The 14237-nt window shown below is 33.7% G+C and overlaps 3 protein-coding genes across 3 annotated transcripts; all 3 read right to left on the bottom strand.

Annotated features, from left to right (window-relative positions):
* Nucleotides 1-6436: 6436 nt before the first annotated feature.
* BX663DRAFT_551855 (uncharacterized protein) lies at nucleotides 6437-7526 on the bottom strand (the record flags this gene model as incomplete). Its single annotated transcript, XM_051531316.1, has 2 exons — nucleotides 6437-6960; nucleotides 7013-7526. The coding sequence occupies 2 exons, from the start codon at nucleotides 7524-7526 to the stop codon at nucleotides 6437-6439; spliced, it is 1038 nt and encodes a 345-aa protein (XP_051382983.1).
* A 3950-nt stretch (nucleotides 7527-11476) lies between these two features.
* Nucleotides 11477-13053, bottom strand: BX663DRAFT_509140 (uncharacterized protein). The gene is made up of 2 exons (XM_051527583.1): nucleotides 12970-13053; nucleotides 11477-12795 (listed from the first exon to the last, which is right to left on the bottom strand). Exon 2 carries the CDS (start codon nucleotides 12776-12778, stop codon nucleotides 11615-11617), a length of 1164 nt encoding a protein of 387 aa, XP_051382982.1. The 5' UTR covers nucleotides 12779-12795; nucleotides 12970-13053; the 3' UTR covers nucleotides 11477-11614.
* A 164-nt stretch (nucleotides 13054-13217) lies between these two features.
* BX663DRAFT_509139 (anticodon-binding domain-containing protein) lies at nucleotides 13218-14093 on the bottom strand. The gene is made up of 4 exons (XM_051527582.1): nucleotides 13907-14093; nucleotides 13533-13794; nucleotides 13346-13475; nucleotides 13218-13281 (listed from the first exon to the last, which is right to left on the bottom strand). The coding sequence occupies exons 1-4, from the start codon at nucleotides 14073-14075 to the stop codon at nucleotides 13249-13251; spliced, it is 594 nt and encodes a 197-aa protein (XP_051382981.1). The 5' UTR covers nucleotides 14076-14093; the 3' UTR covers nucleotides 13218-13248.
* Between the last annotated feature and the right edge of the window lie 144 nt (nucleotides 14094-14237).

The raw sequence follows: 14237 nt of genomic DNA, 5'->3' as shown, positions 1-14237 counted from the left end.
TGGGGGACCGTTTTTTTTCTGTCAAAATGAAGCAAAGGTTCAAAAAAATATAGCCTGATGCCTACATGGTTCCTCCGCTACAAAACACTTCTGGGACGTTGCCTCCAGACAACGTTACCACTTTATCAAATTCTAACTCTTTGTCTCCTCTTTCTGAGACTAACAACACCCCCTCAACTATTCGTAGCTATGCTTCAGTCACTGCAACTTCATCTCGAGACTCTCGTTTGGATTCTAAAAAACCCTCAAAATCCATGCCTCCTCACCCCAGAAAAGAGTTGTCGCTTTTTCGCTCCACTGAAATTGAGAATTGTTCCAACGATTCCTCCAAGCGTCTTGTTCACCTTACGGGTACTACTGAACATTCCGTGTTTTATCATATTCCTAAGCACCTTTCATCCTTGAGATCAGCCCTGGCCTTAGAACTAAGCCATAAATTCCCCCTTGGAGTCGGTCTCGGATTAACTTTAACCGAAGACTCTACAGGCACCAATATGGAATTTACTTTAGCTTCAAAAGGCGATTGTGAGTCAGCCATTGCTTCACCTATCAACGTTGGAGATACGTTTTTCCATGCCTCTCCTGCAGTTCATCCAGATCGAGCTCTACTACGTATCAATTTGACCAAACTTCCCATCTGGACTTTAGATAAGCTTCGCAACAGTCTTCTAAACAATTTATCACGATATGGTATCGTCCGTGAGATTGTCATTTATTTGGATGATTGGTCTGGATCATGGCCCACAGGTAACGGTCATGTCTACATGGAACGTCCTAGTAATGCCAATAAAACTCATGACGTTTTGACTTATAACATTCCACTTGAAGGAGAAAATACCTTTTGTCTCGGCACCTGGACAAACATGGGCAAACACTGTGTATACTGTAAAGGTAGCGATCATTACCGTAAAGATTGCACTAAAGCACCCTCCGAAAAACGTCGTTGTTATCAATGTGGTAACGTAGGTCACATTGCAAGGAATTGTTTCCGAACTAAAACAGACAATACCACATCGAGTAAGCGTCGTCGAGAAGTCAATGTTCAAACCCGACCTGCTAGTATCATAGTTCCTCATGCATCCTCAGAAGATCAATCTCCTCCCTGTCCTGATTCTAAAAACTTAGAATCCGTTGACGATGTCCCTCTCATCGTTTCTTCCATTGGTGCAACGAGTCCACCAACTAGTCCTACTATTGAGGATGATACTGTTTCACCTCTTTTCGATCCACAAACGGAGAATGCTAACTCTGAGATAAACACTTCTAGACTCAATCCTCGACCTACTCGGTCAACGGCAGGTACAAATTCTACACTGGCGGATTATTTGACAAATCTTCCTAATGAGAAGCGTTGTAAATGTGGCGGTACTGACCATCAGAAAACGAACAGTAAAAAGTGTCCTCTTAACAAAAAGAATCAAGATAGTCACAATATTGATCTTAACGAGAATTTGATTGCCATCACTCCTGTAGATACTTCTAGCGTAGAATCGGACAGTTTGGGTGGTTCCAATGCTATGGAGGAAGATTAATCCCTTTCCTCTATACATATTTTCCACTACTGCTTGCTTATACTTACTCAACGTCTTTCCTTTTACTGAATCTATACTTATACCTTTATTACATTATGAATAATCAATCTACAACTTCCTATAACTTAAGCGATTCCTCCCCGGCGCTTAATACTCAATCTCAATTCTTATCTCCTACCCTGAAAATCGGCACCCTCAATTGCCGAGGTCTACGAAAAACTTCTGACCCTTCCATCAGTAGTCAATTCATTCGATATTTACGTACTTTACCCTTTGATATCTTAGCTCTACAAGAAACTCATGCATCCTCGTCTGATATTGGTGACTTGTTTCACAACCAATTTCTAGCAACAAGTAGTTATTGGTCTCAATATTGCGGCTTGGTGTGTCTATCACCTCTCCTTAACTTGTCTGACCCAATGTGGGATAATGACCAACGAACACTGACAGTCAAAATCACTCACACGCAGACTCTTTTCGATCCTCTTTTTGTTACGGTCTTATACGCTCCTGCTGATTACACTCAACGACAGTCGTACTTAGACCCAATCCTGCTCAATCCTAACAATACTTTTGAGACTATACCCTCTCGTCACATTGTTTTAGGAGATTTTAACTACTCATATAATGCTAATATTTCCTCCCATAATTTTCTGAACGCTCCTTCATCATGGTTAAATTATTTGGATAAATATTATACAGATTCAATTCTGGCTACTGATCAATTTCATCAGACTACTTTTCACCGTGGCTCCTCCAGCTCATGTATTGATTATATTTTTGTTAGCCATGATCTATCTCGTTCCTGTCTTCCTCCGACGGCGTTATACATCCAACCTGCCTGGTCCGATCACATGCTCCTGTCTCTGACACTTCAATTGGAGCCTCCCCTTCCGTCAAATAATTCGTCCGCTCCATCATATCAAACTGGAAAAGGACTATGGCGTGCTCATCCTCGATTAGCTTCTTCCAAAACTTTTCGTCGCATCCTCGCATCTGCCATTTCAAAAACTATCGCAAATTTTCCTTTCGGTCTGAGTGCACAATATAAATGGGATGCAATAAAAGCAACGGTGAAAAAGGTATCACAAAATTATTCACGTAAACAAGCTTATTCTCTTTCGACAGCCGAAGAGGTTTTACAAAATAAGCGTTCTGTTCTCCGTAAACAACTTTTACGTGAACCTACTAGACAAGCCTCACTATCCCCTCAATTAAGTGCTGTTGAACATCAATTAGCCTCGATCCAACAACATCGTGTTGATACTCTAGCTCTGCGCTCCGGTCTTCAATGGCGGGAAAAAGGTGAATTGTCCGCTGGCTACCTCAAAAGGACGGTAGCCCAACGACAACAAAAAACTTTATTTAAGGCTATTCGGCACCCTAGATCCTCTGTCTTGTGTACTACACGCTCCGATATGCTTAATGCGGCTCAATCCTTTTATGCTGATCTTTATTCTCCTGATCCTGTAAATGATGATGCCATTAATGAATTACTCGGTTCACTTCCATCGTCTCTATCCCTCCCAAATTCAGATCAATACTGGTTAGCTAGTTCATTTACCTGGGATGAATTGTTGGCTGGTATTAAACGCTGCCCGAAACAAAGTAGTCCTGGTAAGGATGGGATCCCTTATGAAATTCTTCGTTTGGTGTTTTTGCATCCTGATTGCCGTGCTATTGTTCTCCAAGTATATAATGATGCTCTTTCACATGGTGTATTCCCAGACTCGTGGCTTCAAACGTGTGTCTCATTACTGCCCAAAAAAGGTGACCTGAGTGATTTAAAAAACTGGAGGCCGCTATCTCTTATCAACACCGATGCTAAAGTGTTTACTCGCTTACTTAATGCTCGAATAGTTGTGTGTGCTAATAAATTGATAACTCCACTTCAATCTGGATTTCTCCATGACCGGTTCATTGCTGACAATGGTTTAATGATGAAGCTGGTCTTGTCTCATGCACGCTCCTCCGATTCTGAGGCAATTGGCCTGTTGCTGGATCAGGAAAAAGCCTATGATCGAGTACATCCGGTTTATTTAACGCGTGTTTTACAACATTTCGGCTTCCCTATTGGAATAATTAAATGTATCACCAACTTGTTTTTTGGCACTAACTTACAAATTAACATTAACGGTTTTTTCTCTGAGCATGTGCCTCAATTGCGTGGATTACGACAAGGCGATCCTCTATCTCCCGTCCTCTTCAACCTGGCATTTGAACCATTACTCCGTCGAATCCTCGACGACCCTACTTTTATTGGGTACAATTTACCAACGTCCTTATCGGCTCCCACAACTATCCAACATCGCGTTAAATTACTTGCTTATGCAGATGATATTGCTTGCTTTTTAAATTCTCCTACTGATCTTAATATCTTAAATCGGCATCTCCACACATATTCTGTTGCATCCAATGCTCGTATCAATTATCACAAGACAGAGGCCTTTGCATTATCTGGTAAAAGCTCTATCTATAATCGTATTTGGCGTGCTCCTCTGGCTCAGAACAATATTTCTGTATGGCATGATGTTAATTCGCCAAATTCTATTATTTACCTTGGATATCCTATCTTCCATTCACCACTTCAACGAGATTCCTTTCTTCAGACTCTTTTAACCAAAATTGAAGCAGCATGCAATATACATAATCATCGATCTCTTTCTTTCCGTGGCCGAGTGACCATCGCTAATAATTTGATACTTTCCAAATTATGGTATATTCTACGGGTTGTCTCAGTGCCTAAGCATTTCCTTTCCTCTGTTGTTTCTCTAGTTTCGGGATTTGTCAGTATCCGATGTTTTCCTCGTATTAGTTTTAAATCTATGACCTTATCTCGAAAGAATGGTGGGCTTGGTTTACTGGATCCTTTTATACAACAAGCTTCCTTACAACTTCGTTGGCTTCTTCCTTTAATTCGACGGTCTAATCTCTCACACGAATTTTGGTCCAATCCCAACCTCTGTAAATCTATTGTGCTTCCATTATTGGCGGACTATCTGATGTACTCTCTTGAGACCATCTCGGGTTTGGTTCCTAATAATACTTTGGTGACGGACTATCGTCTTTGTTTCTTGTTTCCATCTCTTCGTCCCCCTTTGGTTTCCCATAGCGATAGCCCCCTATACCTCCTTTTTCATGCGATGGATATTTTACCTAAGGACTTTTCCACTGTAGTTATCAATCCGGAGACATCGATGCAACTTTCCATTGATAACATTGTGATTCACCAGCCTACGAAACCTATTCGCAAATCAATTCTTAAACTCTCCGTGCGTGATGTGTATATGATTGAACCTACCTCTCGTACTATTAGGCCATTTACTAACAGAGAAATTGTGCGTCGCCCTCGCTTAGTTAGGAAGTTTTTGAAAGATGTTCAAAACAATCACATCCAGCTGGCTCCATTCTTTATACGAACATGCATTGAAGCTCGCTTTGCTCACTTAGGTGTCCCTTCGTATTCCCCGGTTAATCATGACATGATCGACACCCAACCGTTTTTTAATTCCTGTGCTCTAACATTCCAAGGAAAGGATATTTCGACTAAGCATTTCCGCATGGCTTGCACCCCCGCTTCCGATAATCGCTTTGTAACCCTCAGCCCAACGAAATGGTCATCTTTTTGGCGATTTCCTGTATTTCATCTTTCTCGCAATGTATGGTATAGAATACTACATGACAAACTGCCCTGTCGGGCGGTTTTGAATAGGTTTATCCCGCTCTCGGTACCATCTTCGTACTGCCCCATCTGCTCACTCTCTGTGATCGAAGACAGCTCTCATTTTATTTTTGCCTGTCCTTTGAAGCTTATGGTTTGGCAGGAATTATGGCCTTCATTCTTTACTGCTCCTTTCTCTGTAGAACTATTAACAACGGCTATTTTCGCTTTGAAATTCCCTGACTCCAGGGATGATAACTTACTCCCAGCTTCCGTCTGTATCGGCCACACACTCCTTGCCATCTGGCGTTCTCATTTTAATTTTATCTTCCATGAGCAACCTTTTGTTACAACAACAGTGGTATCTGTTGCTCGATCCCTTTTACTAACTTCGTTCCGTGAACAGTTGTTAACGGCAGGTAAGTCTCCGTTTCCAATTCCTCACTTTTCGATTTAAATTCCACCTCGTTGTTCCCTCATTTAGTCGTATATCTTGGTCTCTCGTCCCTTGATACAACTTATTTTTTATTACCATCTAAACTTTACAAAAAAAAAAAAAAAAAAAAAAAAAAAAAAAAAAAAAAAAATTCAAAATTTTTAAAAAACGCATATCAAAAACTTTAATGTGACTTTCTCATATTTCACTAATAAACATCCGAGCCATTTTGGTCTCCATAAAAAAAAAAAAATAGCCTGATGCCTAACATGTAGTCATCTGTTCAAAAAAAAACAGCCTGCGGCAGCACGAATCTTAAATCAAGCGAAGCATGGCCGAGCCATAACGGTGGTCCCAAAAACTAGCACCTAACGCTACGCTTTGGTTAATTTTTTTTTACCAAAATGAAGGGCTAGTCAATGCTTCGCTTGATTTAAGGCTCGCAGTCTCTAACAATTTTTAACGTTTATTTTATCAACCAGTCATGGAAATATTAAGGATTCCAGTAATATGCATGTTTTCCTATGTATATGTATATGTATATGTACACTATATTAAAAAAAAAATGTCAAAAAATACAAAAAAAAAAGCTTGAAAATTTCCGTGATGTTGAAATTTGCTACAACATCAAACTAACTCAACACATCATCTTAGACCCATTAGATTAGGGAAGGTTATAAAAAGCCACAGTTATATCAATTATTTATATTCTGACAACAGCCCCAGAGCAGCAGATTAATTTTTTGAAGTAGAATCTCCTACTTAGATTATTTATTTAATTTATTTTAATCTTTGAATAAACTCATTTCAGTTATTAAATGTTTGGAGTAAACTATTATCTGTTATTAAAAGTTTAGTATTAAAGATACCCATTTCATTACATTGGGTGAACGTTTCAATTGCAATCTTTTTTACTGAGGAACTCATTTCAATTAATTCTCTAATGTCTTGACTTCTAGAGGTTAAACAAGAAAAATCAATTGAGACCAAACAAATATTATGATCAGATGATTGCAAATGATGTAATAAATCTTGTGTATTTCCATTTACATCAGATGATTTCTTCATCATTTTATTGTCATTATTTTTGAAATCACATTTAATAAAGGGCGAGGATCCCCAGCTACACGGCGACACATATACTTTTGTTGCAAACGATCGTTCACGTAAATTTGCTACCATTAGTTGGAGTAGCCTGGCTCTATTATCAATATCAGTATCCGTAGGAGATTTACGGGCATATCCTACGATCTCATACCCTTGTTCAATTAGATGTTTCAAAGAATCTTGATATCTTTGTAGATAGCTACAGATTGGCTTAACAAGATCATCTACAATTAAATACATTAGATATGGTTTTTTAATTCTGCCATTTAGGTTTACCATGATAAATGTCTTCCAAGACATATAGTTCTCTTGTTCTTCTATTACCACGTTTCTCTTTTGCATGTAGAAATCTTAACTTACTGTTACGACACCAGGTTGCAAATGCTTGCGTTGTCTTTTGCTCAAAAACTATGGTGTAATTTTGAACAGTTTCATAGATTGTCTTTGTGGAAATTGTTTGTTTCAAATATATATATTCATTATATGGCTTTTCATAACAGTACACTTCATTAATAAACTGTTTTACTTGCGATTCGCTAACGAGCTCTATTCTTTCTCTTTTGTTATTATCTTCATCTAAGGACAGAATAGCCTCTAAATATTTTCTATAAGTCATAGGATCACCTCGGACTCTTTTCTTAGATACAATAACTGGCTCCTTCTCATTCATATTCCAATAAATTTCAACGTCATCAAACCCTTCAATCTTTTTATTATATAGGTTTACATTCTCATCAGTATAATCAACATAGAAGTATATACAAATTGCTTGGTTTCTTGTAATATTCATTTTAAGGTATTAAATAATTAAGGATGAGAGATAAGTGAACAGAATTGGTACCTGAATAAGTATTAAATACAATGTTTTGCAGCAGCCAATGAAAAAGCTTCAAAGTTGAGTAAATAAAATTAATAAATTTTTGACTGTTGGATAAAATGATTTAGTGACCAATACAAACATTTGACAGCAGTAGTAAAAAAACTAAAACTAAAACTAAAACAAATACTATTTGGTATCTTATGGGTTTATTACTGCTACTTACCTTCTTTTAGCTGCTTAAGGCTTGCATAAAAGAAAAAAAAAGGGGGGGCTTCGTATGTCTTAGCATTTCTTAGTCTTCTGTTTCTTTAAAGGAAAGGACATAGGTAGTCCATACCACCAAGTGATTACTATAATTATTTTTTCTTCTTTTTCCTTTTGTTTGAAAAGAGTTACCCACTATGAGGAACTCCATAATTTACCATTATATTCCCACTTCTAACGACTTTCTGTGTGTGTGATTTGACTAGAGTTAATTAAACAAGAAGATCAGTCAAATCAAACAGAAGTGTTCATCAAAACATTGTATCGTTTGGAGCGACTTGTAGATGACTATATGTCTGAGGATGAAGAGGAAGAGACTCCCTATGGCATGGAGTTAGTCATGGGTGGAATTGAACTGGAAGTTATGCAACTACCTCGTATGATCTGGACTCCAACAAAGTCTAAACCACAACAGGTTGCTCAATTTATCATCTCATCTCTCTACTTCAGAATAAAAACTGTAAAATTCACGAAGAGCTTGTTGTATAGTTTTAGTTTAAGAATATAAAAAGACAGAAATAAATCGTGAGACACAGGCACAAGTGAGAATAGCTTTTACTAAATATGTATATAAAGAAGAAACTATCTATTCTTCTTGTATAAATTATCTGGCTATTTATTCATGCTTTTCTTAGCGGCTATAAAGAATATTTATAGATGCTATTTCATTGTCGTTGTGTTAAATATTAACCTCTTTATGATACTATCAACAGTCATGATCTAGTATTATATTTGTCATATAGCTAGTTCAATCTCAATTAAGGGTTCCATTTGGAGGTTTTACATTATACTTAATAATTACATAGTTTATGGTTGACATGATGATATTGTTTATACAACATTATTCTGTAATGAAAATTCAATATTTATGTTTTATTATATCTTTATGATGCTATGCACAAATACAACAAATATTTTATAAAGGCAACATTGGTATTATCATGGTTATAAGCTTTGTAACTTGATTCAATAAGATAAATAGTCATAATAGAATGCATATAGTGTACTTGTATGATAATTCTGTCTATAGACATATTAAGAATATGTTTACTCCTGCATAGAAAAAATAATTAATAAAAGCTCTATATATAAAAAATATACTTTCTTCTATTATTGTTCTGCTGAATATAAATTTATATCAAGTTAAACTGGAGTAAATCAAGTATAATACAAGTACGCATAATAATTAATTCCACTCAGAGTACACCTATTAGTTATATACAAAAGACATGTGGATATAGATCTATAATAACTCTTAATAATCACTCTATAATTGTATTATCAAATACAATTTGTTATATTTTTTATCTTTTTATTACTCATCATCCTTATCCACAAAATATATTGATACTCTTATACTATTGACCCTTATTTTGTACATTAAAATCACAATCAGAATTGAATTAATTCATTTTTTATCTTAATAAGGCTTATTGACAAGGCTCAATATACTTCTTCTGTCTGTTTTATTTCATTTCTCTTTTTATTCTTTTATTTTTATTTGTAAACCACAACAAGTGTTTTGGATATAATGGACCGTCATGAGGTATTTAAAAGTCATTATCTGAATATGAACAATGCTTCTATTCATAAAAATCAGGATATTCAAAGCCTTATTGAGGGCTGAGACTATAGGTGCGTATATTAGCCCTCCTTATTCGCCTGAGCTTAACCCCATCGAGCAATTTTGTTCGGTTTATAATAGCAAACTTAGAAAAAAAAGCGGCTTTTGGAAGGGATATTGACTTCAAGAACTGCAGACGCTTTCAATAGAATATTGTACAGTGATCTTTGAGAATTTTGTAATTATTCTGCATCCAAGTTTGAAGATTGTCTTAATCGTAAACCTATTTAATAAATTTGCGTATTTTACGTATGCTATTTTTTTTTTATTATTTGCATATAATGTAAGAATACTCTACTTTATTTTTCTTAAAATAAAAATAAATACGGGAAAACATGTATGTTAAGTTGAATTGACTAATTGCTACATAAAAGATTTTATTTCTCTGTACTAAAATTATTTAGAATGAAGGCATTAGTAATAACAGCATTGATAAACACCAAGTAAGTTGTACTCTTTACATAACTAGCTGCGAAAAAAAATAACTATTATATAGAATTAAAGAGACAAAAAAAGATACATTTAAAAATAACATAAAGGAATATTAGTATTAGATAGATATTCAAGTAACAAAGAAAAATGTAGATAAAGCGGGGGATATAGCATGAAACAGATTATTCATTTTGGAAAGAATCATATATCTAATAGACCAGCAAATAGATCAGAGAGCGAGAGAGAGAGAGAGTTTGAGGCAAATTTAAAAGGTAGGACAAAAGGTCTTGAATCTTTAGTAATAGCTATAAAGATCAGTATATATGTGCAAGCATTCAATAGAATATGTGTGAATGAAGTCAGTGCTCCAGTAATAGAATTGTAGAGATGATTAACCGTCAGATATCAAGCGAAAAACTGTTAATATAGTACATAAGAGTGTCCAAGAAAGGGTATTGTAAATAAAGAATAGACTCTTTTATCCTTGATGCACGACAGACCAAGTATAGTTTCAAAATAGGGCTTCTGCAAAGAAATTGAAAACTATCCTGAAGGGAACTAAGAATCATAAACTTTTAATTCAAAATTAACATAGCTACAATTTTGGATATCGTAAGAGTCCTAATATATGCATCATTTTTAATCTTGATAACTAAACTTTAGCCTATAGTTCATTAAGTTAACAGTCTTCCCCCTTTTTTTTTTAATTCTTGCGTTTGGCATACATTAAAAGATTGTATTATGTATATGTAATAAAAACAGACTTATCCTATTTATTAGTCATACCAGTACAAGTATACAAGTATTTAATAAACATAATATCATACGTATATTTAAATTTAGAGTAAATGACCCATAACAAACATCAGTACACCCTATGACAGTAACAATAAATATAATCAAATGTAAATCAACAAAAAAATAAAAGAGTTGAAACAATAAAAAAGAATTAACTGTAAGTATAAGAACCCCTCCTTTTTTTTCTGCTTATATAATACAAGTCATTCTTTAATTTTTAGGACTATCAATGCTGTGCATAGTCTGTAACCTCTGTTTTTGTTGTAATGTATAACAATTTTACATGATATTTTCTACAACTATAATTAATTTATTTCAAATCAGTAAATATTGTAATGGCTCTCTCCCTTTCCTATTTAAGAAAATCCGCTTTATTATTTTCTTCTTGTTAGAATATATATACATAATTGAAAGAATGTATTGCTGATTACTCTATACTAAAAATTGCTTCTAGATACTCGGTAGGAAACATAATCTACATGAAGAGGTTTTTTCTTAAAAAAAAAAAAAAAAAAAAGAATATTGAACAAAAGATATACGTATATAGCTCTTTTGACATTGAGCTATATGTTCATAATGTTTAGCAAGAATTTTTGTGTAGTATTAACAATTCACGAGAGTAATGCAATTAGTCTACTTTATTCTTTCTGGGTATTAACTGGTCAAACAATATATGAATAATACAATAGCAAACAATGTTGCTTTTATGCTATACAAATCAAAATTGAAGCTTTTACTGCATGAGCTTGAAGAATAGAAAATGACTTTTATACGAAAGGAAAATACTACATCTGTTTACTTGCAGTATTTTCCTAAACTGATAGAACCCATTCTAGTGTTACATGCTCAGTCATTAGTTTGCTTATAAATAATAATAATAACAATAAAGGTTTATTATTTATAATAATCGCATTGTATGAAAGACGGGGATTTAAATGAACTATGTATTTAATGTTTCAATACAAGTCTTTAAATGTGTTGTTTGATAATAATTTAATAAACCAGTAAATTCCAAAATTTTTGAAGAGCGTTGTAGATTAGATTTAAATAAATCCCATAAAAGACCTCCAAATGTGTTATCATGATGACTACTAGACGTTTGCTGTTGCTTATTTAAAGGAAGACTGCTTTTATGTTGAGTACTCTTTATCATCAAAATTGTAGATATTAATTCCACTAATTGAAATACAACATGTTTATAAAATTCATTGATATACGCTTTACTCTCATTTGCTGATGTATCCATAGCTTCTAAAATGTGTTGATATAAATGCTTACCATATTTTAATAGCTGATTTAATAAAGGGATATGTTGCATAAGCATATTAAATAACGTTAAATTTAAATCTTCTTCTTTTTCTTCTTTTTGTAAATAGGGTATTTGTAAAGGTCTTATTAAACAGATGGGATGAACGGAATGTTGCTCATTAGACATCAGAAGTGTAAATGACATCCACTCATAACGTAAACTTTCTTCCTCAGCATTATCAACGCAAGCAGTGTTAGAAGAAATTAAATAGGGCAAATTTAACCATCGAATAAATAAAGGCGAAGAATTGAAAAGTGTTGTTGTTGTTGTTGATGATGAATATAGTTTTGCAAGATTAGCACATAAATAAGGTATATCTTCATTATAAACAAAAGCCATAATAGGTCGTCCCATTAACTCATTTGTCGACTGCTTTAATAAAGGCGATTGCTGTTGTTGTTGTATTTGTTCAATGGTACCATAAGGGCTTAAGCGTAAGATAGAGACTAATGCCGGTGATGAGTATCTCTGTTTCTCTTTTGCTGTTAATAAACGTATTAACCAATAATCTAAACAACTGCTGACTTGTTGTACTAATGGATCTTGATGCACACAGACTTGAAAATTTAATATTTGACCGTTTGCATGCTTTATTGTGCACTCTGGTATACAAGTGATTTCTGAAGATAGTTTCAGGTTTAAAATATGAATTGAATTACCGAGCAAATCAGACAATGAATATCCTAACAAGTCTAGTGCTTCGTCTGTAGCTGTTACAATAGATTGTGTTTTATGATGTGTAATAAGTAAAGAAGAAGAACGCAATGGACAATTAGAGAACGAGTGACCTAACATTTATAAGAAAACAATTGCTATAAAAAAGTAAAAGTAAAAGTAAAAGGAAAGGAAAAAGAAAAAAAAAAGAAAAGGAAAGGAAAAAAGAAAGGAAAAAAAAAAAAAAAAAAGACAAAAAGCAATAAAGATATTAATATAAATATAAAAAGGAAATGAACGTGATTTATAAATAACGAGACGCGTGATCCTACTATTCTTTTTCTTTTCTTTATATTTATATGTTTTGCATGTGAATTATGATGTGCCTGAAGCATATTTAAACGCGGACAATAAATTTCTCATCGCAACAAGTATATCTTACTTCTTTAGCATATTGTATTATGCCTACATAATTTATCACAAAAAAAAAAAGAAAGAAAAAAAGAAAGAAAAAAAGAAAGCTTGAAATATAAATATAATTTTGTGTTTTTTTGATTTTTTGTTTTTGTTTTTGTTTTTGTTTTTGTTTTTTTTTTTTTTTTACACATTGTTTATTTTGCAAGTCTTTTTCGTTCCCCTTCAAGCTTAATAAATAATAATGAAGAAATTAATATGCAATCAAAATAAAATGAATCAAACTTCTTTTACCACTTTTTTAATTCTTGCAAGTAAAGCAGATGAACTTGCATTTGCTTTACAGTCATTAACTCCATAAGGTGGGGTAATTAATATTTCATCCATTACAATAATCGTATCCTTTGACCATCGACATGGTAAACTACATTATAAATATAAGTCATTGCAGCATTGTACACGCACTTTATAAATACGTTACGTTTTACTTAATGCATTAAATATATCTTGTCCTTCTTTTGTTACTCCAATACCAATTTTGGATACCTCATTCTTAACCCCTTTCATTACTTCGGATTCACGTTGCTTTAAACGATCAATATATATTTGATTAATAGGCATGTAATCTTTAACTCCATTTGTTGTTGCTGTCAAAAATAAAATTTCTTTTATATGGGATATCTTGATAATACGGAAATTACAATTCTTGCGATTGGAAGTCTTATTGTCTTTATGTGAGCAATGTATATACACATATATTTTAAGAAAAAAAAAAGGACTAGGTTAAGGAAATATAAATAATATAGATTAGTAGTATAATAATAATGAATAAAAATAAACAAAAAAAAAGGATATCAATCACAATGCAATTAGTGATGCGATCACAAGTATAGATTAAACCCTCAACTTCTTCATCAAATGCAGTCTTGAGTCTGATAGTGCTTCCAATGAATGTTTCCAAAGGCTTTTTACCTAAAGGGCTTTGTTTATGTTGCTGTACTTTGGAGCGATTATTTTCTACCATTTTCTTTTTTGTACTGTGTATACAACGAGAAGAAGAAGAAGAAAAAAAAAAAGGATAATAAAATTTTCATTTTTTTGTCGATGTTTCAAATGCACTTTTTTTTTTTTTTTTTTTTTTTTTTTTTTTTTATTGTAAATCAGAAACTATTACATTAAGCCTTTA

The sequence above is a fragment of the Cokeromyces recurvatus genome, assembly GCF_025118155.1.
Source record: "Cokeromyces recurvatus strain NRRL 2243 chromosome Unknown BX663scaffold_12, whole genome shotgun sequence".
Classification (NCBI taxonomy): domain Eukaryota; kingdom Fungi; phylum Mucoromycota; class Mucoromycetes; order Mucorales; family Mucoraceae; genus Cokeromyces; species Cokeromyces recurvatus.
This window is presented reverse-complemented; position numbering and strand designations above follow the sequence as displayed.